The sequence below is a fragment of the Mustela nigripes genome, chromosome 14, assembly GCF_022355385.1.
Source record: "Mustela nigripes isolate SB6536 chromosome 14, MUSNIG.SB6536, whole genome shotgun sequence".
Taxonomy (NCBI): domain Eukaryota; kingdom Metazoa; phylum Chordata; class Mammalia; order Carnivora; family Mustelidae; genus Mustela; species Mustela nigripes.
In genome coordinates, this window is record NC_081570.1 from 80,643,353 (window position 1) to 80,667,350 (window position 23,998).

A 23,998-nucleotide genomic window follows, 5' to 3' on the forward strand; every position below is an offset into this window, starting at 1 on the left:
GAAGCCCTTAGAAGAGAAACCGGCACCTGGTAAGTGCCATTTACCGTTAGCTACCTATGACCGTTCCCCACCCGCGGGGAAGGACTTGCAGAGACTTTCTACTTCTTACTCTCTGCAGTGGCCGACCCGTTCATTCGGATCGTGGCCGGCCCGGGTCTGCGCTTGGGTCGGGAAACGGGCGGAACACCCCCGCAGGTGCCACCGCCCAGGTGGTGGAGGCCTAAGGCCGTAGAAAAAGGCTGCACTCCCGCGAACAGGTGACTGACCTGGGCGGGGCCAGAGCCGCTCAGGTGGCGCCCGGGGTCAAGGCCGTGGCTGTGTAAGGCGGACGCGAGGCGGCGCTGCGTCTCTTCCGGCCGCTGGGCCTCCCGGCCCCGAGCTCCCCCGCCGCGGGCGCTCCGTCGGCTCCCAGTCCCCCGTCCGGCCCCGGAGCGTAGGATGCAGTGCCCCGGCGCCCAGTACCTGGTGAGCGACCTCCCCGCGCCCCGGGGCGACGGGGCTTCCCGGGAGTGGGGTGGGGGGAGGCCCCACGGGAGGCCTGGGGTCCTGGGGGCAGGTTCGGGCGACCTCCTTGCACGATTCCGCCTTCCCCAATTCTGGCGGATACAGCCCGCGCCCCGGCGCCGCCGAGTCCTGGGGACACCTGGCGGGAAGGACCCCACTCAGCGGCTGGGGCGGAGGCGAGGGAGAGGCTGGCTGCGGAGCACAAACTTGGGGCCGCCTGCAGGGGCACCTCCAGGTCGGGCTTGGCGGGCGGCTGGGGACTTCAGGTCCGCTCCGCACTGAGGGGGTGTTTCAAAGTCTCTGTTGAAAACTTCAGGGGGCCACGTTAAAAAATAAATAAAAGGAAAAGAGAGGAATAAGGAAAAGAAAGAAAAGTTACTTTGAACAGTCTTCAGTACGTTTGGCTGCAGGTTGGGACCCATAGGATTATTGATCGCCCTTCCTCAAGCTCACCCCCCCGCCCCGCTTTTTTTTTTTTTTTTCTTTTGTCTGGAAGGCTTCTGCAGAGAGAACCCCCCGGCAAAGAGAGTGGAGACCTCAGCTTTATAGGAAATGCACAGATACGACATGGCTATTCCTGTTCTTTCTCTTCTGGACTGGTTTGGTGAGTATGGGTGCCCAGTAGGGAAGGGAGCACAGCCTGTGCCCTGAAATGACTGGGCCCAAACAGCAGTCGCCTTCCTGGTGCCTTCCCCGGGGAAGCCCAGGTCTCCAGGTGGTACCAGGTTAAGATCCGTGCTGCAGTGAGAGACAACTGCCCTTACCACCGAAGAAACATCAGTCCTGGGGAATTCCTGTCAGGTGACTGGCTAAGTTGGACAGTCTGTCTTACAGCATCAGGCCACATACTAATGGGAGCCTCCATTAGGAAATGAGAATCACCTTTTAGGATTGTTATTTATATGCTAGTGTGTGGTCCCCTATCTGAGCTCACTGCGTGCCAGTTCTTTCACCATCCCAACCCTCCAAACGAAGTAGTTGGCACCTGTTTGCCATTCTTCTGATACAGAAAATTCCAGGGTGAGCCTATAGATAAATGGCTCTCACTTTAGCTGAGCACGGTGTACACACGCTCGGTCTGTTGTGTTTAGCAGTTAACAGGGAAAGGAGCCTTTGATATAAACTCGAGTTAGATAGGTAATGATTTTTTCCCCATTCTAATTCCAGTTAAATAGGATTGCTGATAGACTTTATCAGGCTGTGCCATTTTAGTCCTGGGAGGGTCTCTTGGCAGCTAAATCTTGGTGCTTTGATAACTTACTTTAGAGTTATAGGTCACAGCGGGAGGAGTCCCACTCAGCTTCTGGAAAGACCAGGTTCTTGAGATGATCCATTCTGGATTGGGGCACACTGTTAGCCGTATGGTTAATGATTAATGTACAAAGCAGCATTACAGCTACCCTGTAGTAATTACTTTTGTTGCAAAGATTTCCATTTGAATAGACCCTGCTATACCATGTTTGGTTCTCTTTCCAAGTTCCTCTTTCTTTCAAAAGGCATTTTCATTTGTTGACTTTACCTACTGGTTTCTCTTGCGGCAGGGTTACTGGTACCGTGGAAGGTTGGGTCTTAAAGGTGTGACTGAGTGCTGTGGTTTGTCAAGTTACGGCCCTCCAGGGCCTCCTGTAGGAGCCAGGAGAGTGTGTTCCTGCACTGCATCCTCCTCAGCTTCCCTGCAGATGCTGCTGTTCCTCCAGGCCCCAAGTGTACAAAGGCAGCAAGCGCCTGTCCTGCAGGTGCCCGGCAGCCTTGACCTCAGGCTGTTCATGTTACTCAGTGGTCTTCCCTACCCCCTCCAGGGTTCAAACCTAGGACATCAGTACCAAACTCTCAGCCTAATAAGCCATCTGGGGAAAGGATTCATAGATGGCCTATCACAAAGCCTGAAGAATTAGGAACCATCCCAGAGGTGGCACAGAGCTGGAAACTGCTTTCAAATAACTTATCGTTTGCACAATAGAAAGCCTTAAATATGCCCGTATTCCCTTTACTGTATTGCATTTGGATAATAATGAGAACCCTTCAAGCCAACTGGCCATTCCCATCTTCTGCAACATTTTTTAACCACGGATGCTTAAACCAGGGCAAGGCGTGTTTTTCTGTCTCTGCTGTTAGGCTTCCTGGTTTTCTGACGCACTGATCGGTAACAAGGTGCATGCTAGATGGGGTGATTGATGGTGCTGCCCCAAGTTAGGACAAAGGAGGTTTGGGGTGGGGGGTCAGAATTACAGCCAAGTGCAGTCTGCTGCGAAGACAAAGGGTGCCGGCCTTTGTTTATATTTGCGTAAGACACAGAACAGAATGTCTCAAATTCTGGATCATGTCTGCCTCTACTTGCCTCTGCAGTGTTCTCCCCCATCTGCCCTCTCCCGTTCCTTTTAAAGACTCCATTTTCTGGATCTTTCACAGCACCTTGACCATGACCTCGGTCGCCTCACCATACCTGGTATCCATCTGCTCCTGCTTTATCACCCATCGTATGGAACTGTAATTGTGTGTTGGGAATTAGAACAGAGGGATGGTTTAAAGTAGTAGTAGTAGTAAGGCAGGGACTCGGTGTGAACCAGTCCTTCCCACTGTAAAATAAAACAAAGCTTCCAGTCCTCCCACCAGCTTCCCAGGGGAGATACTAACTACAGACTGTTGATAAGAGGAGACTACCCCTTCCTTATTAGCTCTCCGGTGAGCCTGGCAGCAGCCCCGCTTCCCTTTCCTTCAAGTCCAGACCTAGTCAGGATCCTCCCACACTCCAGAGAGCGGAGGAGGCAAGAGAAGTAGCTTGGGGCTGGGTCAGCAGCAGCCCACACCCCCTCTAAATACCGGGTGGGGGAGCTGTCCACCAGCAAAGGTGATGCTCTCTTGTCCTAAAATCTGACCTGGAGCTGAGGAGGTGCTGGGGAGGGCCGGGGACAGAGAGCCTGCCCATCTTCTGGGCTGAGTTTCCTGAAAGCAGGCGCTCGATTTTGTTCATCTTTGTGGCCACCTGGCGACAGTCTCTGGCACAGGCTGGGCACTTCAAGACTGTTACTTTGATTTCTACATTAGTAGCGAATGACGAGTATCTGCGACATACTTGACTTTGGGACAACGCACCTTTGGGCCATGGGGTGTCATTACTGTACTTTATTGAGTGGTGTAGCATATCCACACTCCAGGAATGATTATGTCGGGACTGAATTACTAAATGCTCTTCTGTGCATTGTCAGCTGGGAAGCTTACCACACTAAGAGGGCATTCTGGAAGATACACAGGCTTAGTGAAGGTATACAGTGCGATGGCTGAGTGGAAATTTCAGATATTCCATATTAATGATGAAATTGGATACTACTGACTGTAGGTTGCAGGATGTTGTTGTCCAGAATTCCTGAGATCCTTTCTTTTGTGTATCTTAATAACTTATCCCCAAACACCATTTTCTCCCTTGCTATGGGCAGTATTTGATAGGCGTCTGCTGTGTTGCCTCTGTCCCCTGAGGGTCCGAGTCCCCTAAATAGAAGCCAAAAGAAGAAGAGCAGAAAGGGGGGGGGAGGGGAGGAGAAGGGAGGGAGGGAAAAATGAAGACAGGAATGAGGGAAGGAAACTCGGGAAAAGGGAAGGGCGGAGGAAGGAGAGAGGGATGGAAGGAAGCTCTGGGGAGGAAGTAGTGCCCCAGGAACCCTTAGATAAAGCAAGAACCTGAGGGGGTGTTGAGTTACCCTGTTGAGGTTAGACCCACAAGAAAAAATGACAGACTCTTCGAAAAGACGGTAGGATGTGTGAGAACATGGAGAACAATCTGTTCAGCCCTTAAGTACGTTCTCCCTACATAACCTATTAAAACAGGTGTGAGAGTAACAGCGTCCTGACTGGGGTTGCTGAGGTTGTCGCTGAAGGAGAGTACCCGGTGATGCTGGGGAGCTTGGCTTTCTCCCTGGCTGCACTCTGTATCAGCACCCTCGGGGATGGGGGGTGACTCCAGGGAGCGGGGTGGAGGGTGGGGGTGAGGCGCAAGTCTTCAGCGCATGGGCCAGGCTCTCACGTGCCCCTTGGGTTTTGCCAGATGTTCCTCACGGGCTACTCGGTGGCGGCGGGCGCCACAGGAAGACTTCTCTTTGGCTCTGACAGCTTTGGCAACGTGTGTGGCCAGAAGAACTCCCCAGTGGAAGGGGCTCCTCTTTCAGGGCAGGACATGACCCTAAAAAAGTAAGTGTTTCAGTCAGTCCCCAACCTAGAGGGGCTGTACTATATTTCAGAACTCTATCAGTGAGCCATTTGGAGCCTAGAAGCTAGTTCTCCTTTTAAAACTGTCAGCCTGTCTCATAAAAAGGGAGGCGTGTGTGTGGTTGGAAAGGCACAGGTCTTAGAGTCAGCCAGTCCAGAGTTCAGATTCAGCCTGTGCTACTTTTCAGCTATGTGGCCTGGGGCAGAGTACTTAACCTCTCTGAGCCAAGTTGTCATCTTTTCAACTGGTTATTCTACCTACCTCACAAGGATCCACTGAGATACCGCATGAGCTAAGGCTTTATGTTAGCTGCTGCTGTTGTCCGTAATGGATCAGATTCATGTCCCGTTATATGATACCAGTCATGCTCCACCCACAGTATTTTATCTCAGTGGAAATCCCTGAATCCCAGCTGGGACTTCCGGGGAATGTGTCCCAGTACCTCCCCTGTCTACACTCTCAACTACGGCACTATGGTGTCAGCACACCCTCCATCTCTGACACAGAAACAGAAAGAAGAAAAGAGAGACAGAAATCCCCGGAGAGACAAAAATCCCCAGCCATGATGTTTCTAAGAGGAGGACTGCCTTGTCATAATTTTTGAGACTTGATCAAGAGCACCTCCTAGGAGAGAAAATTTATGGATCAAAATAGGTCCTGGGTGGCGCAGTTGTTAAGCATCCGCCTTCCACCCAGGACATGATCCCAGGGTCCTGGGATTGAGCCCTGCATTGGGCTCTCTGCTCAGTGGGAAGCCTGTTGGTCCCTCTCCCACTCCCCCTGCTTATGTTCCCTCTCACTGTGTCTCTGTCAAATAAATAAATAAACTCTTTAAAAATAAGGAAATAAATAGGCCCTGAATATACATTTGAAATCACCAAATGCAAATCTCAGACCAGGCCTCTTCTACCCCTGAATGTTGCTGCTGAATAGAGGAGCTTTGCCCTGCGGGGCATGGACTGCTGTCTGGCGTTTCCTCCTGCACCTGTGGGTCACTTACAGAAAAGAAGGAAGGGGTTACCCGTGGACCCGTGCATGCTGAGAAATGGTCAGTTCCTCTTGGAATTGTAAAGTATGTATTTTATTCTCTGTAGCCAAAGTTAGAAGTAATGAGGCATCCCATCAACAGATGAATGAATAAACCTCATGCTGTGTATATATATACACACATACACACCATATATATATATATATATATATATATATATAAAATGAGATATTATTCAGCCTTAAAAAGGAAGGAAATTCTGACACAGGCTACAACATGAGTAAATCTTGAGGCTATTATGCTAAGTGAAATAAGTTGCACAAAGAAAAATATTTTATGATTTCCTTCTCTGAAGTAACTAGAGTAGTCACATTCCCAGAGACAAAGCAGGATGGCACTTGCCAGGGGCGGGGGGCTTACTGCTTACTGGGTACAGAGTTTGGGTTGTGCAAGGTGAACAGCGTCCCATGGGGAGTGGCTGATGGGCACACAGCAGGGAGAATGTACTTACGGGCACTGCACGCTACACCTAAAATGGTTGAGACGGTAACATTTTATGAGTTTTTTACCACAATTTTTAAAAAACTAAGTAAAGTGTGTATGTATCATAAATCCAGGAGATCTGCACCCCCATTCCAAGTCCCTGCCCTCGAGGACGGCCTACTGAGCAGCCTCTGGGGCTCTTATGCTGTTCCCCCAATCTCCACAGCTGTGAGAGGTGCTGGGCATGGTCTGGGGCTACCACTGCTCACCTGGCTCACGACCCCACTAATGGCCACAACTGGCCTTGCTCTCATCCCCGAACTACCCAAGCTGGAGTGGGAAGGGTCTCATGAGCTTCCTCGTTCTCAAGCTGGGAAGCAGAGGGAGGGGCAGGCTATTAATTCACAGCCTCAGCTCTCCCCTTGTCCTTCTCACTTGCCTGAGTTCAGCTGTTTCTCTGAAGGACACTCAGGTGCAAATATGTCCTCCGTGGGCTTCACTGAGTAGTTTCTGCACTGGCCTGATGTCGCGTCCCCTGGGAGATTTAATCAGTCCCTTTGCTTCCTCATTGACTTCCTCAGGTCATCCCTTAGTGTTCTCTCCCAGGAGAGACACTGGAGCCTGGTTCCTACCCTGCACATCTCCATAGATGACCCCAGTAGGCGTAATACACAGTAGACACTTTTTTTTTTTTTTTTTTAAGATTTTATTTATTTATTTGACAGAGAGAGAGAGGGAGAGCAAGCACAGGCAGAGAGAGTGGCAGGCAGAGTCAGAGGGAGAAGCAGGCTCCCTGCCGAGCAAGGAGCCCGATGTGGGACTCGATCCCAAGACGCTGGGATCATGACCTGAGCCGAAGGCAGCTGCTTAACCAACTGAGCCACCCAGGCGTCCCTGGCGTAATACACAGTAAATGAAGCATTTGGTTATAAACGTTTGCCTATGTTATTCCCACATTTAATAACATATGGATATTTTTAAGGCGCATAATTAAACCTGATGAGAGGAAATGCTCTAATAGTCTTCTGTTTCCTCTGTTGCATAGACACGTGTTCTTTATGAACTCCTGCCACTTGGAAGTCAAGGACGTGAGGCTCAGCTCCACTGTCCTCTGCGTGGCCAGCTGTCCTGGAGAGCAGCTTGATACCCTGGAAGAGGTCCAGCTGTTTGCAGACAACAATGGTGGGCACTGCGGGATGGGGCGCACTCTTCCCCCTCAGGCTGGGAACCACAGCGGGGTGACCACAGTGGTGCCAACCTAGAGGAGACAGCTTGCCCTGACACTGCCTTCTCTGCAAAGCTGGAAATTGTCCTTCCTTGGGGCTGCTGCTTCTTGCCTAGGAAAGGCCATAATTGTTTTCTCCTAGGCTTGTGCACTGTTCATTCACTGTTACCTGGAATTTATCTGAAACCCTAGCTGTTCTCTGCTCACTGCCAGGGAGTGGCTGTCCCTACTGAGCACAGTGTAGACTGACCTGTAGGCCCCAGAGGCAGGTTCAGACAGAGGTCAGAGAGCTCTATGCACATGGGCACGTCCAGTCCTAGAGAGGGGCTGCAGGCTCTGGGCTGAAACGCCAACAAGTAAGTTCTTTCATTAAAATGCTGGCCTGTGGATCCTTGCTCTAATCATGCATGTAACTGAAGTATCTGGCTCAGAGCCCACCCTTGAGATTTACGTTACAAGGATTAAACAAGCAGAGGAAAGTAGAAGAAATTCAAGGCCACCCATTGCAAGGTTTATCTGCCCATGAAATAGTGTGCCCTATTTTGAAAAAATTATTTGCAAGGCTAGGTTAAAAATAATCAACCTGGGCAATAAATCAGTTTCAGAAACCTTCAAATGATTTTCGTGCCAATCCTATCAACTTCCAGTTTTGAATCGAGATTTTGGGGGGAGGGGTTGGATAGAGAGAGAACCTAATCTGACCTCCAGTTTGTATGATGTGTATGATCGTATGCTTTTTCTTTTTGTGTTTAGAACACCTGTAGACCTGTTTTCTAAATCTGAGTGATTAATTCCCTTTCCTTCCCGGTTTGGTGGAAGGTCTCTGGCTTTCCTCCTGGTTCCCCTACAAAGCTGAGCACAATGTAGGAAGACGGTGCAATGTGTTTGTCTTCTGCTTCCAGGGTCCTTCCTGTGTGTTTATAGTTTGAATTCCATCAACTACACCCAGAATCCAAATGCAGACTCACTGTGCCCCAGGCTGCCAGTTCCTCCAAGGTAAGAAGCTTCCTTTTTTCCTTCTCCATCTACAAAAGTCATGGGGTATTTGACGTGCATCTGTTGCTCTGTGGGTATGGTCAGAAACACAAAGGAGGTATCTGGTAGAGCCCACCGTCTAGAAAAGGCCAGGGAAAGGCAAGGTGGGACTCGGCAACAATGTCACGGACAGTGGATTCAGAACCAGGCCACAAGAGGAGAAAAGTCAACGATGAAGGTGCACATTGTCATACAGCACAACCCTAGAGCTATCGTGAGTTGTTACCAATGGGGTGGTTTTATCAAGTAGTTGGTATGTATTTTTTTCTCCTCCACCTAGTCATTACAAAGTAGAAGCGGTTTACTTTTGCTCTTTTATTGCTATGAAATGTTGTTAGTTTTTATAGCTCTAGATTTCTCCAAAAGGAACAGACCTACATGGGCAAGGCTGAGTGGCCGCCACACACTTCTTCCCAATGAGGACTGAAAACCGGTCCTTCTCAAGGATTCTGCTTGTGAACTCTTTCTAGCGTCAGCCATTCCTGTCCCCTAGTATAGTTCGTGGCACCCAGGAAGTACCTCATAGGTATCTAGAGAATAAAGCTACAGTGATGAAGCAGGGGTTGTTGCCATGGTAAATGGCTCCCATTTGAGCCATTGAGAAGGTATCTGGGAAAATGCCATGACTACTCGTGGCCCCTGTTAGAATGCTGAGATGTTCTGGAGGAGGACTCGGGTTTATTTTGCATTACCATTCTTTGAAAAGTTGTCCACATGTTTACGAGGAGGGAGACCTCTGTGCAGAGTCCCTGAGAAGTAATGATAATGTAAGTAGAACAAGGTATGTGCCAGCTGTCTAGCACGGTATTTATCAAACTCTTGGTTGGAACCCACCGTAGGAAATGTATTCCACCACTGCCCAGTACCGTGGACATACACCTTCATATGTACTTACGAGTGTAAAACAGAAATAGAAGTCTCACATGACAAGATTTCCCCTTGCTGTGTATGATGCATACTAATAATTCCAACTGATTCACTTTTTTAAGACGAATTTTTTTCATAATCTAATGGGTTACAAGTATAGCTTAGAAAACACTGGTCTCAGAGGTACTTAAAACAAAACACAACACTCATGTAGATTCCAGATCCATAGGAGGAAAAATACAGTTGACTGTTCTCCTGGCATTCTTTTCTAAAATGAACACTTTGTGTTACATGTAACTGAAAAAGGAGAGGGTTATTTGCAGAGAGGAGTATCCATTGTATATTTCTATACCTTATTTTAAAGAATTCTGAGTTTTGTCGGCTATCATTAATGTATCTCAATGAAACATAACTAAAGCCAAAAAAATAAACTGCAGTGTTGTAGTAAGTTAAATTATTTAACACTTGGAGAGAAGGGTTTGTTTGTTTGTTTGTTTTATCCTTCTACCCTTGGACCGTCTTCCTATTTCCCCTCCTCCAGACCTTGGGCCACTACCATTCACTGCCTGCTTCTGTGAAATTGACCATTTCAGATTCCACATGTAAGTGAGGTCCTACAGGATTTGTCTTTTGAGAAGGACTCTTCTAAGGAACACAGTTTGTAACTGTGCCTGCAGAGGCAATTTAAGGAGAATGGAATTTTCTCAGGTTGCAGCTCAAGCAGAGGTGGATGAGTTCTTGCTGTGAATGGAATGGCAACTGTAATTCCATGAGAAGCTTATATCTGGATGTTGTAGATGATAATGGCAAACGTTGATTGAGGTTTGGATAGTTGTCAGGTACTTTTCGAAGCTCTTGACATGTATTCATTTATCTGGACCTCTCAAAACCACTGGGCTCTAGGCATTGTTTTCATCCCTATTTTATAGGGTGAAAACCTAGTGCGAGGACAGGGTAAGGCGGCACAAGCAGCAAGTAGAAGAGTTGGCATGCAAACCCAGACAGTGTCCATATTAGCTTCTGTAATCCAAAGCCAACGGTTAAGGCTGCATGGGTTTTGTTTTGCCTGGCAAATGGCCTCCTTGGGCTCACACCAAGGTGGGGTTGGGGGAAGGCCCATAGTCTGTATCCTAGGGTCCCCAGTTTTCTGTCATGCCTGTCCTAGGCCTTTCACCCCCAAAATGCAGACCTTTTCATGGAAAGACAAACCTGCTGATTGGCCTTTCTTGGACAGAGTCGGGGGAGAGAAATAGCCTTGAGGGCTCCATTTCCTTTCCCTACACAAGCAAGAGTTTGTTTTAAGATGGAAATGATCATATTTATCATGGAAGAGCACTGCCAAGAGAAAAACTTGAAATCATGAGAAGTGTAGCCATAGCGCCAAAGAACATTTTCTAAATACCTCTATTGACTAAACCAGTTGTTTCTTCTTCCTCAGTCGATCACGTGAGACGTAACATACCCTTTTAGACTAGTGGTTGGATATCAAGAAGGTTTGTGTCTCACAGTATGAGCTTTTAAGTGCAGTGAAAAAATAGTGCGGAAGATAACAAGCAAGTCTATCTTTTTCCCTTGGGGTTCAATATAATATTGTATTTTGAGTCTCCCTGTGTGTTTATTTTTTTTTTTTTAAAGATTTTATTTATTTGACAGACAGAGATTACACGTAGACAGAGAGGCAGGCAGAGAGAGAGAGGGAAGCAGGCTCCCTGCTGAGCAGAGAGCCCGATGCGGGACTCGATCCCAGGACCCCGGGATCATGACCTGAGCCGAAGGCAGCGGCTTAACCCACTGAGCCACCCAGGCACCCTCCCTGTGTGTTTAAAATCTAAAAGGCTTGTGTTTTTCCACCCAGTAAGTTCTAGTTCTAGCCTCAAGTGTGGGTGCCCATGCATGTCACTGCATTGTTTGATCAGAGGAATTCCAACAGGTCCATCGAAATATACAGTCAGCTCTTTGAATTACTTCCTGCAGATTTGAATGGCTTCACTGGGAGGGAGAGGAAAAGCGAAGTGGGGAAGAAACCACAGTCTGTGGGCCAACTAATGAGGTGCTCAGCGGGCAACTGGTCAACTACACACCAGGGGTGACCCACATTTTTCATGCTTCTCTGTGTCATCCTCAGGACTGAGATGAGCCATTCTTTACCAGCACAGGGTTATAAAATGCCTGAAAAGCACCACCCTAACAATGTTGACAAAATTAAGGTCTAACTGGAGAATTGTGTTTGGGGAAAAACAAAATGACCTTAAATGTGTATCTGACCTTATTTTCCAGAAATACTAACTGAAACCTCAGAAAACATTTGCTCTAGCCACAATTCAGATTCATTGATGTTAAGACTGCTTCACAGTAGAAAAGAAAAAGAAATTAGAGGTTTAAAACTCAGAGCCGGAGGTAAAAATTATTACTCAGCAGGTAGTAAGAAAATTCACCAAAAAATTACAAATGATAAGAGAACTTACTTAGATGCCAGGAAACACGATTAATATACTGAAATCTGCAGCATTCATGTATTTTCAAAAAGCTTTTACCACAGTGAGAAAAAATACAGACAAAAATGAACTAGGTACTTGAGTGCCTAGAGACAAATTTAATCAGAAATACACGAGAACCATAAAAAGAATTCTGTAATATGTTCCTCAGCTACAAGGAAAAGTTAAACAAATAGAAAAATACTATTGTTGACAGTATGACTCAACATAATAAAGATGTCATTTCTCCCTGAGTTGAGCTATAAATTTAGCATGATTCCAAATAAAACAAAAAACAGAATTTTTTCAGGAACTAGATAAGCTGATTTTAAAATTTGTAAGGAAATTAAAAAAAGAAAGCCCAAAAAAATCTGAATGAGAAAAACAGCAGAGAATAACTAGCCTAGTCCTTTCAGTTTTTAAAACATAAAGTGTCATAACTAAGATACTGTAATGGAACTAACATGAGTTCACTCCTTGGTGAGTCACAGATAGAAACTACGGCAGGTGAGTTTTCGCAAAAAGGCAATGTTATTTGCAGCAAATAAGGAGATCATGGGGGGATGACTTCCAAAGCCCTGACTCCCAGAGCAAGGGTGGGTGGGTTCCTTTTATTTACAGTTAGGGTGAGTATTTAGAAAGGGAAGCCTTGTCCCATATGTAGAGGTGGGCATCAGGTCACACATGTGTCTTGAGGAAATATACCTGTGCATACACACATTGTATGTTATGTAAATGAGGTTCTTGCTTCTCTTTTGAAGCTTTAGTACTATAATGAGGTAAAGGTAATTGTCAGTTACTCCGTGGGTCACTCTGTGGTCCATCTGCACAGCTGTGAGATGGGGCTAAGCTCAAATTGGTCTGGGTGGTCATTATTGCTTGAGGGGCAATTTTGGTTCCCATCAAGGGATGCTATGCCCTCAGGTCTTTTGCCTGAGTTAAGAGATAAGCTGCAAAGAAGAGTTTAAGGGAAAATGTGGGACAGAGGTCATTGTGTACAAGAAGGCTAGCAATAAAGGTCACATCCTACAGTCTAGCTGGTAACTACTATTTCATGTTGGAAGGATCAGTGAAAGATACTAGATAATCCAGGAACAGACCCAAATGCTTTCAAAAATTTAGTACATGATAAAAGTGGCATCTCAAATCAGTCACAAAATGACAGGTATTTTGACATACAACATACAACAGGTAGTTTGGGCCAACTGGACTGGCATCCAGAGGAAAATGCTGGATCTATGCCTCAATCCTTAAATGAACAAGTCCAAATGGATTAAAGACTTCATTTTTTTAAACTTGTTTTTTAACCTGTACCCCTGGGGATAAAAATACATTATATGTTTATAAAAAATTTAAAAATTAATTAAAAAAATAGTATATCTTTGTATTCATAGAGCTATCCCTTAATAAAAAAAATAACTGCTTATTGTTCCATTTAAAAAAAAAAAAAAAACCTGCTTTTTAGAGGGGGGCAGGGCAGAGGGAGAGGGAAAGAGAGGACTCAAGAAAGCCACACCCCGTGGAGCCCAAATAAAGAGATCATGGGGGATAACTTCCAAAGCCCTGACCCTGAGACCATGCCCTGAGCCAAAGTCAAGAGTTGGATGTTTAATCCACTGAGCCACCCAGGCGCCCCAAAGAGATTAAAGATTTCAATGTATAAAGTGAACCGAGAAAGTACTAGAAGCCAAGGGAGAATTCTTCTATAACCTGAAAGTATGGAAGGGTTCTATCTATGACTTAAAACTCAGAAGACATAAAATTAAAAATGGGCTAATTTGGCAACATTAAAAATAAACATTTCTGCCTGACAAAACACAAGAAGCAATTACAAAAATAACATAAGCAAATATAACAGGTGAACAAGTTGCAATTCATATAAAAGGATTTCTCTAATTTATAAAACACCTTGCTAATCCAACTTTTAAAAGACCAACAATATCTCAGTATAAGAATGAGATAAAGACATGAATCGTTGCTTCCAAGATAAAGCACAGTGTTGTTTGAGCATATTAGACGAGGTGGGACTTTCCCTATGATAGGGGAGCTTCTGTGTAAGAATCTAATGTTTTCACACTTCAGTGGTTAGATGACAGCACCTGCCGTTGGAGAACGTGCTCTGCTGGCAAAGGTGTAGGGAAATAGACACTTTCATACATTGCTGAGGTGGGGATCAATGGAAGGCCATACATCAGTATTCACCATCGATAAAGATACATACCTTTAAATCAAAACCTTCTCTACGTCTAGAAATTTAATTTTTTAAGCTCATTTATTTAATCTCTACACTCAACGTGGGGCTCAAACTCAGGACCCTCAGAGCTAGGGTCGCAGGCCCTTCCAGCAGAGCCAGCCAGGCACTTCTCTACCTCTAGGAACTTAATGTACAGGTACACGTGTACTGCCGTAAAATGACATTTGTGCAGAATTCTTCAAATTCTTCAGAATTCTGCTGTCTGTAACAGCAGAAGAGTGAGAATCTATGTGGCTGTCAGTAGCGGGCTGCTTACATAAAGTAACACTATTTAGCTGTCTATTTGATAGGAAATGAACAAGCTAGGAATAGCTGAGAATGTTCTCAGCCTGAGAAAGCGCATCCATGAGAAAACTGTAATTAATGTTATACTGGATGGTGAACTTTTGAATGCTTTCCCATCTAAGATGAGAACAAAGCTCTGACCAGTAACATTCAGCATTGTCATGGAGGTCCTATGAACTGCAAAAGAGAGGAAGGAAAAGAAACAGAAGAGAAGTGAAATCATCTTTATTTACAGATGACCTAATTGCTTATATAGAAAATCCAAAGGAATCTACAAAGTAACTACTAAGCGAATTCAGCAAAATTATGAGATAGAAGGTCAAATAGCTTTTCTAGACGCTTACAGCAATTAAGAAATCATTGTTAAAGTCTGTCTTGAGCACCATCAAAAAATGCAGAATAACTGGGAATAAATTTGACAGAAGCCATGGAAAGAAGACCTTGACTGAAAACTTTAAGACCTTTCTGAAATTAAAGAACTCCAAAGTAAGTGGAGAGAGAGATTATACTCATGAATTGGAAGCTTTAATATTGTTAGGATGTCATTTCTCCCCAGATTGTCCTACAGATTCAGTGTACTGCCCCCAACATCATTTTTTAAGAAATTGACAAGCTTGTTTTAAAAAAAATACAGAAACGCTGAAGACTGAGAGTCTCACACCCAGAATTCTTGAGGAACAAAGTTAGAGGGCTCATACTGATGAAGTTCTAGAACCTAGGTGAGGTTCGTTGGGCTGAGGTCCAGAGCCGATGACCAAGAAAGAATTCTTGAGACATCTTTGGTGCAAAATGGTGGTTTATTAAAACACGGGGACAGGACCCGTGGGCAGGAAGAGCTGCTGCCCCGGGTTGTGAGGGATGGCAGGTTATGTACCCTGTGGTTGGGGGAAGGTGAGGGGAACGGAGGTTTCAATGGAGTTTTCATATGCTAAAGAGGGCCTACAAGGTGCCAGGATGTCCCAGGCCTAGCAGGATTGTGAGCTCTGCAAGTTAACTATTTGCTTATTGTTCATGGCAGTCAGGGCTGCCTGAGGGATGCTGCACATAGGACTGAGGGGGAGCGGATGGAGGGGTGGGTACAAGGCGCCAGCTTTTGCTCCCTCAGCCTCGTGCTCCCTCATCAGTACCACCTGATTTCAAAGTTACTATAACGTGACTAAAGATTAAGACCATGTGGTGTTAAGAAAGTTCAACAGAATACTTTTGAAGATGTAGCTGACTTTATTAGCCGACTCACGAATCAGACAGCGTCTACCCAACAGATAGAGGAGAGCTCTAAGAAGCTTAACAAAATGGGAGGTTTTTCTAGGAAGGGAGGTGGGATAAGAAAGTTACTAGCAGAAAGAGAGTCTTGTTCCAGGCAAGGTGGCTTTCCCTGAGGGGGAGAAGCAAAGGGTCTCATTATGCAGGTTACCTCATCCACATGGTGCCAGTTAAAAAATTCCGAGCTGCCTGGTAGGACTGCATTTCTGGGGGAGGTTGAAAGAGCCATTAGATTAGTTATTAAACCGTGGTTTGGGAACTTGCTTGAAGGGACACCATTTGGGGCCCGTGGCTCTCTTTTTAACAATTAACCCCATTTTGATCAGACTCTTGGAGTAACTGAGAGATCAAAGTGTAAGGCCTTGGTGCCATTCGCAGGTGCTGCTCCTAAGTTCTTGCCCTTGTTCCTTTGTGCTGGACCCACACAGGTCATGCCATCTCTGGCTACCTTCTGTGATACTCACAGGTCCTGGTTTCAGACATACATTCTTTGAGTCCTTTTCTTTGTTCCTTAAACATTCCAGTCTTAGGGAGATCATTTGCTTGGTGGCCAACAGCTAGGATCACGGAAGTAAAGCTTTCCAGTGAATACAACAGCCCGGGGAGTTGATTATGATTCCTATAGACAGGATAATTCCCAGTATTTGGAGAGTACTTTAGACCTGTGGCACCAAGGCCCTGTGGAAGAAGTCACCTTTTTTAAGCCGAGTGCTTTGTTCTGTGATTTTTACATAATTGAGTTTCTGTTCCCCCAGAAGGTGTTAGCCCAGGTGCAGCATCCTGTTGGCCGAGGCAGAGACACCCTCTTGCTCAGCTAAAAGAGAATCAGGAGCTGTTCTAGCATCAAGGACAACTGTGCCCAGAAAGTCTAAGGATATTTTTTGGTCTGCTATTGTTTTAAGAGCAGATTTTGCAGTAATTTTAAGAGTTAAGGGAAAGTTTTCCATCATAGCTTCATTTATATTTGTCCCTAACCGGGGAAATAGGGACCTGCCATAAGGAATAACTCCTGAATCCTGAAACCCTCCTAGGTAGGTCAGTGTAATTCAAACTGAAAATTAAGGGGAGTCGACCAGGTAGATGTTTCATTTTATTGTAAAATGTTAGGGGCACAGTTAAATTTTCTCCTAGCCTGAAATAAAAGATTACCCCCACTTAATAATGACCAGGGAGATCCAAATGAAGGGGTTATCTTGCCAGGCCAGTGCTAGAGTAAAGGAATGGAAAAGAAGGAAAGAGAGTTTTCTGTTTAAAGTATGAAGTCTAGGGGAACCTGGGTGGCTCAGTGGGTTAAGCCTCGGCTCAGGTCCTGATCTCAGGATCCTGGGATCGAGCCCTGCATTGGGCTCTCTGCTCAACAGGGAGCCTGCTTCCCCCCTCTCTCTCTGCCTGCCTGTCTGCCTACTTGTGATCTCTGGCAAATAAATAAATAAAATCTTTAAAAAAAAAAAAATCTGGTGTTTCAAATGGAAGTCCACCTTGAGGTCAGCTACATCTCTGCCTCATCAATTTGACTTCGAGGTATCCGGTGTTGTACACAGGACCAATGTCAGGGGAAGCCTTTGTTAGCTGTGAGATGTGTCCTCAAGGCTCTATGTCTTTTAATCGTATAGCTGTGTCAGTGGTCAGGAGCACTTGATAAGGTCCCTTCCCACGGGGTCAGGAGCTGGTTTTTTTTTTTAACAGGGATGTTTCCAAAACACCCAGTCACCAGGTTCCAGACTGTGCCCAACAGGAGTCTTTGAACCTGGGTTCAGGGAAAGCATGTATAACCTGTTCATGGTAGGCTTTAGCATGAGGCTTTAAAGACTTAAACTTAGCTGGTCATACTGGCATGAGACAGGATCAGCAGAAAGTTGTTTTCTGAGAGAACTGCACAACATTTGCAAAGTTCTGTTAAGTTCTGTCTGATTTGCTGGGTGCAGTGGGTGCTTTGATCACTGGCAATCAGGGAAGATCTACCCCAAGTGGGAAACAGATTTTCTAATAATTTCTTTCATTTTGTGGGGGCGTCTGCCTTGCAGCAGGAAAATCTTCATCCCATCTGGGAAACGCACCTACAGTAACAAGAACATACTGACAACCCATTCTTTAGAATTGCAAATTTATGAATACATTTCAAAAGTTCTAGAAGCATGTGCCTTTTGAAATTCTTCTGGATAGTGTTAACATATACAAATATCTTTTAATTTCTCTGTAATGAGAAGCTGAAAGTAGATAAACCTGTGGCTAACAACGCATTTGTTTTTTTGTTTTATTTGGAAATTACCTAAATTTAATGAATTTAATTTAACTCATCATTTAACCTAACTCAGCAAAACTTTAAGGTTTTAGGTTACCAAAAAAAAAAAAAATTAGAGGAAACTATTTAAGTAGACATAAATTTTGCTGAAAAGTTCATTTATAAACTTCTATCTTGCTTACATCTATTTATTTGTCCTTAATAATTATGTTAGATTACCTACAAAAACTTCATTAGGCAAAGTCAGTCATTATCCTAAGCTATTTTTTTTAATGCTCTTACAAGCATCAACATGAATTTATTAGGCTAGTGAGCTCAGATAGAATAAAAATTTATATTTCATCTTGATGTCTATTTTCATAAAACCAGCAACCTGAAATTCACTTTCATATCAAGTATTTTTCTAGATCACATGAACTTGAAAAACATTTGGGTTTCTAGTTTCTATCTTTGTAAGAGTTATAGAATGGCCAAACCTTACAAGTACTTGCCTTCAAGCCATGTAAGTAGAGCTCTTTTTTTTTTTTTTTTTTTAAAGTAGAGCTCTTTTACAGATTAATTTCAGCAACACCACCTGGAGGTCTAAAATACCATATGCCTACAGCATAGCCACAGGCGCATTTAGCCACTCACCACCACCAACAATACCCCAAAGGCAGAGAGACCAGTGATGGTGATGAAGTTCTAGAACTTAGGGGAGGTTTGGTGGGGTGAGGTCCGGAGCTGATGACTAAGAAAGAATTCTTGAGACATCTTTGGTTGCAAAATGGTGGTTTATTAAAGCATGGGGACAGGACCCGTGGGCAGAAAGAGCTGCTGCCCCGGGCATGTGAGGAGTGGCTGGTTATATACATAGGAGTTGGGTAGGTGAGGACAAAGGGGTGTTCAGAAGGGCTATTGGGGTAAAGAAGACTGTCAAGATGTTGAAGGCCTGGTTACTATCAAGCCAAGGCGGCTTTCCCTCTAATGAGGCACTAACATAATGACAATTGGGAGTCTCCTGGTGGAATGTCACATTCCTGCTATCAAGCGTCCTTGTTAGTGAGATTTAGGTTTAGAAGAAATTTAACTTTATTTACTTTTCCTTCTACCTCAGCCTCCTTCAGTTTTGTTTATGGAGGGGAGAGTGACATTAGGGCTTGAGGAACTGAGTTATGTGCCTCTGGAAATTGGGCTATTGATAAGGTAACTTCTTTGTTGTAAATCTCAAGGACATTTGTAAACCAAGGAAGACTCCTGTCTTGCAGGATTGTGATCTCTGCAAGTTAACTATTTGTTTATCTTTTAGGGTAGTCAGGGGTGCCTGAGGAATGTGACACATATTACTGAGGGGATCGGGTGGAGAGGCGGTGCAAAATGCCAGCTTTTGCTTTGTCCTCAGCCAGCCTCCTGCTCCCTCATCAATGGTGCAACAAGAAAGGAATTTCTTTCAGTGAGGCTGACTCCGGGAGGGCAGTGGATTAGTGGCCCAAAGTTGGCCTCCAAAGTCCCGAAAATACTTCCTGGTTTTATATAAGGAAAATTTGGGACAGAGGTCGGTGTAGGCGCAGGTGTTCAGCCAAGGTCAAGCCAGTCACTGTTTTGGGGTCATTCACATGGGGTCTTGCAGGCTCTGGGCCATCCTTATTGCTTTGAGGGCTAGTTTCATTCCCATCTGGCATGCCTTGCCCGCAGGGTCTTTCGCCTCAGTTAGGAGATAGACTGAAAAGACCTTAATCTGTTAGAAAATACAGACTGATGTTTAAAAAAAAAAAGTAAAAAAATGAGGCAATTGAAGTCCTCCTCCATTTGACCCATGTGAACATTCAAAGACACTTCTATTTTAAAATGACCTGCCATGAAAAAGGTACAAAATTTACTAGTCTTAGAAGCTGGATCTGAGGTTGTTTTTCTGGTAGATGAAATAAGTTAAGCTGAACTGTCTAGATGACTTAAGCTTTTTAAAACGTATATTTGTGGAGAAGACACTGAAGACGTGTTATTTGTCCTTGGCAAGTCGAGTTCCAAATGATCTTTTCACCCCTTTTTTTCTTTGATAAGAATACCTCCCTGCAATCTGTACTTTAAAGAGATGGGCTGGGAAAGCCCCCCAGAACACCAGACAGGACACTGAACATGCACATTATAAAGGCACAGGAAAAAACCACAGGCGCTCCCTCGTATGACTTCTGTCCCCTTAAAGCCAGAAGGTTTACACTTACCAGGCTTTTGAGATAAACAGGGGATTGGTATAAAGGACTGGCCATCTTTGAATTGTTCCTGGAATCACACTGCTAGTCCTGTAAAGACTGGCTTTAGGAAACCAAGACAGCTGTTTTCAGCCCCTCAGAAAATGGAGTTGCCGCCTAACTGGTATCAAAGACTGACACAGCCATCCACCTGTGGGAATAGCTTTCCCTTTGGGTATATTTAGCTTGGAGGGAGAAGACCTAAAAAGAAAAAAAAAAATCCCTCTGAGGCTCTGAGTATCAGCTTCCAGTTTTGCCCAATTTCTGATTCTAGAGTTATTAAGTCCTCTCAGATGTCTGGTCCGGTTTCAGCCAGGACAAACAGTGAATATTTGGGGCAGTATTAAACAACCTTGTAGACCTAAGAGGCATCCTCGAAGAGAGTTATGTTAAACATTGCATCGTCGCAAGATCTAGAGTCACTGTCAAAGACAGCGGAAGAAGGGACTGACAAACTGCACGTCCGAGGTGGAAAGAAAGCCAGGCCTCCTTCGTAGACACAAAAGGAGACAATCAAGAAGGAAATAGTTAGTCCCAAAACAGAAAGAATCAATAACCCATGGATCTATATGTGGAAAGGAGGGGACAGTATGGATTTTTACCCCCCCCTTTATAAAAACTCTGGAGGATCCCCCCAGGGCTTAAGAAGTGCTTAAGCATTTCTTAGGACTGAGAGATACCTCAAGAGAGGATCGCCAGTACCCTGGAATGGTCTGACTTCAAAGGTCACTGTTAATAATAGTCTCTTCAGAGCAGAAAGGCAGTCCAGCCTGAGGCTCACTAAGGTGAGTCCTTGAATGAAGGAGAGAGGGTAGCAGTTAGAGTTACGGCAGTCTTAGTGTCTTGCTTTAGGTTCCTTTTCTCTTTTTTCATTAGATTTTTGTAATGAATCATCCAATGAAACTATTTTGGAATTTTGAGACCTTCTGGAGGCTTCTGCATGTCTGTTAAAACAGGTACCCCTTTCTGTTTAATTTGGGAACTCTTGCTTTCAAGTGCACTTCTTAAATGAATGATTTTGTCTGACTGGAATGTTCCCCATAATAGCCATTGCAATTCTACATGATTTTTTGGTAAAACTTTTTATCTTGCTGGACACCTGCAACTTCCAGGACTATAGTTCTTAGACATAAAATGAGCAGGCATTCAGCCCCAGAAGATGGCTTTCTCAGCTCTCTGGAAGCAAAGGGTCCCATTCCTTTTAGTTAGGCCTTTGGGTTTCTCAGAGCTAAACTCATACCTCAGAAGGACTTACTGCTGGCTTAGGGATTGTGTCTAACTGTGTGCCTCGTCATACAGAAGTATTCTTGAGCTTGGCTGGTGATCTATTGTCAATCTAATCTGATCCATGACCAAGCATCCTAATGCAAGAATCTCAGTTGGATGGCAAATGCTCTAATAGCTCTTAGATGTTCCACCCAAGCCCACCAATTTTTGCAGTGTTTGCCCTCCAAGATCCCCACTAGCAATGGCCTTTATTTACGTAAAACAAGACAGACAAACATGTACCCCAACAAACCAGTAACCAAAACATGGTACTGCAGACCGGCCAAGAGAAGGCCATGCATACCACCAGCAGTCCCCTGTGTGGACTAAACCAGCAGACTCCATTTAGGGTGACCATGGACAGGAACTGAGAAGGGATTCCAACACGGAACTGTAGACTGAACCAAGGGCTAAGGACTCGTGCTCTGTTGGAGCTTCCTGCCCATCCAGATGGACCTGTCCCCCCTGAACTGGAAAGTCAGATCAGTAGTTTGAAAACGAGGAGCACAGCTGAAACTGAGAGGCTCTCAACAGTGGCCCTCAGAAATGGGGAGAAAAACCATGAATTCAGAAGGCCTTGTAGGACGCCACAGCTGTTAGCTTCAGATCCGTACACTGCCACCAAATCCGTTAAAAAACAATTCCACTGAGTCAATGGGAAGTTCTCATTGGCTTTATTTAAGGATTCATGAATCAGATGCCACCCCACCCAGCAAGTAGAGGGGAGCTCTGGGGAGCTTTACAAGTGGAAGATGTTTATAGGAAAGAAGACAGGGCAAGAAGGTTACTAGCCAAAGGAAAGGACTATTCAGGCAAGGTTGCTTTTCCTTAGGAGAAGAGCCACCATCTTGCAGATTCCCACATCTTCGTTTGAAGGATGGAGAGGGCCCATGCAGCAGGCTCATTAGCACCCATCATAAAATTCCTCTGGCCGGTTAAGATTACATTTCTTGGGAAGGTTGAAATTATATTAGGTATTAAGCCCCAGATTGGGGACTCAGCCTAAGTGACACTATTTGGGGCCTGTGGCTTTCTTCTTAACAACAATATTGGAATGAAGATGAACAAATAGATAATTGGCTCAGAATAGAGGGCCCAGAAATAAAACTACATACACATGGTCAGTTGTTTTTTGTTTTGTTGGTTGGTTGATTGGTTGGGTTTTTTTGAGAGAGAGTGCATGCGAGAGCAGGGTGGGGAGGGACAAAGAGTGAGAGAGAGAATCTCAAGCAGGCTCCATGCTTAGCACAGTGCAGGGCTCAGTTTCTTGATCCTAAACTCAGGATCTGAACTGAGATCAAGAGTTGGACCTTTGGGGTGCCTCGTGGCTCAGTTGGTTAAGCAGCTGCCTTTGGCTCAGGTCATGATCCTGGTCCCAGGATCAAGTCCCGTATCAGGCTCCCTGCTCTGCAGGGAGTCTGCTTCTCCCTCCCCCTCTCTCATGCTCTCTCTCATTCTCTCTCTCAAATAATAGATAAAATCTTAAGAAAAAAAATAGAGTTGGACACTTAACCGACTGAGCCACCCAAGCACCGCCATGGTCAAGTGATTTTTAATGAAAGTACCAAAGTAATTTCGTGGGGTTAGTCTTTTCAACACATGGTGCTGAAATAAGTGTAAAGACATAGAGAAAAAGTGACTCTTGGTGATTTTGTACCAGGACTCTTACCTCAGACCACATACAAAAAGTAATTCAAAAGGACACCTGGGTGGCTTAGTCAGTTAAATGTCTGCCTTCAGCTCAGGTCATGATCCCAGGGTCCTGGAATCGAGCCCTGCATCAGACTCCCTGCTCAGTGGGGAGTCTGCTTCTCCCTCTCCCTTTGCCTGCTGCTCCTCCTGCATGTGCTCTCTCACTCTCTGACAAAGTGTCTTTTTTTTTTTTTTTTTTAAAGAAGTGTATAGTTCTAGAAATCAGATTAATGAGTGCCTATATGGGTTGGAGATTGATCAGAAGGAGGTTTGAGGGTACTTTCTGGGATGATCGAAATGGTCTATACCTTGAAAGGGGTGGTGGTTGCTTGAACATCTGTATTTGTTAAAGGTTCCTAATTGTATGTTTAAGATTTGTACATTTCATGCTATATAAATTTTACTTCAGTAAAAATAAAAGGAATCCCTTATATTCTGATCTAGACAGAGTGGCAAGATGTTTCAGTTTTAAAAAGAAAGCAGACTGTAGAGCAGTATGCTGTATAGTACCTTTTGCATGAAAAGGAGGATATACCCTAAGTATAATTTGGGTGTTTATATACGTATAAGTGTGCGTGTGCGTGTGCGCGTGTGTGTGTGTGTGTGTGTGTGTGTATACCTGTTTGTGTAACTGTTAAACATAGCCTGTAGGGTATAGTCAGAAAACAACTTTATTTTTGTGGGGGTTTTCTTTTTAGTTTTTCTTTTTTTTTATTGAAGTATAACATATAATTATGTTAGTTTCAGGTAAACAGCATATTGATTCAACAGATCTATACATTACTCAGTGCTCAGCATGATAAGTGTACTTACCATCTATCACCAAAGTTATTCCAATATTATTGACTATATTCCCTATGCTGTACTTTTCATCTCCGTGATTTATTTATTTTATAACTGGGTTTTTTTTATACCTCTTAATCCCCTTTTATCTATTTCACTATCCCTCTACCCACCTACCTTCTGACAACCCTCAGTTTGTTTTCTGTAT

The 23,998-nt window shown here is 44.7% G+C and overlaps 1 protein-coding gene across 4 annotated transcripts in view; it reads left to right on the top strand.

Annotated features, from left to right (window-relative positions):
- Positions 1-286: 286 nt before the first annotated feature.
- The window catches only part of SLC44A3 (solute carrier family 44 member 3), a 116,611-nt gene continuing 92,899 nt past the window's right edge, over positions 287-23,998 (top strand). For 3 of the 4 annotated variants that reach the window (XR_009399542.1, XR_009399543.1, XM_059375457.1), the window contains exons 1-5: positions 343-465; positions 1,001-1,108; positions 4,544-4,686; positions 7,222-7,358; positions 8,304-8,397. Coding sequence is in view for 2 of the 4 variants with exons in the window: in XM_059375457.1 (XP_059231440.1) it covers positions 439-465; positions 1,001-1,108; positions 4,544-4,686; positions 7,222-7,358; positions 8,304-8,397 (509 nt within the window). In the remaining 2 variants the exon portion in view is untranslated. Of the gene's footprint in view, positions 466-1,000; positions 1,109-4,543; positions 4,687-7,221; positions 7,359-8,303; positions 8,398-23,998 lie in introns of all 4 variants that reach the window. The other variant, XM_059375458.1, reaches the window with a different exon arrangement.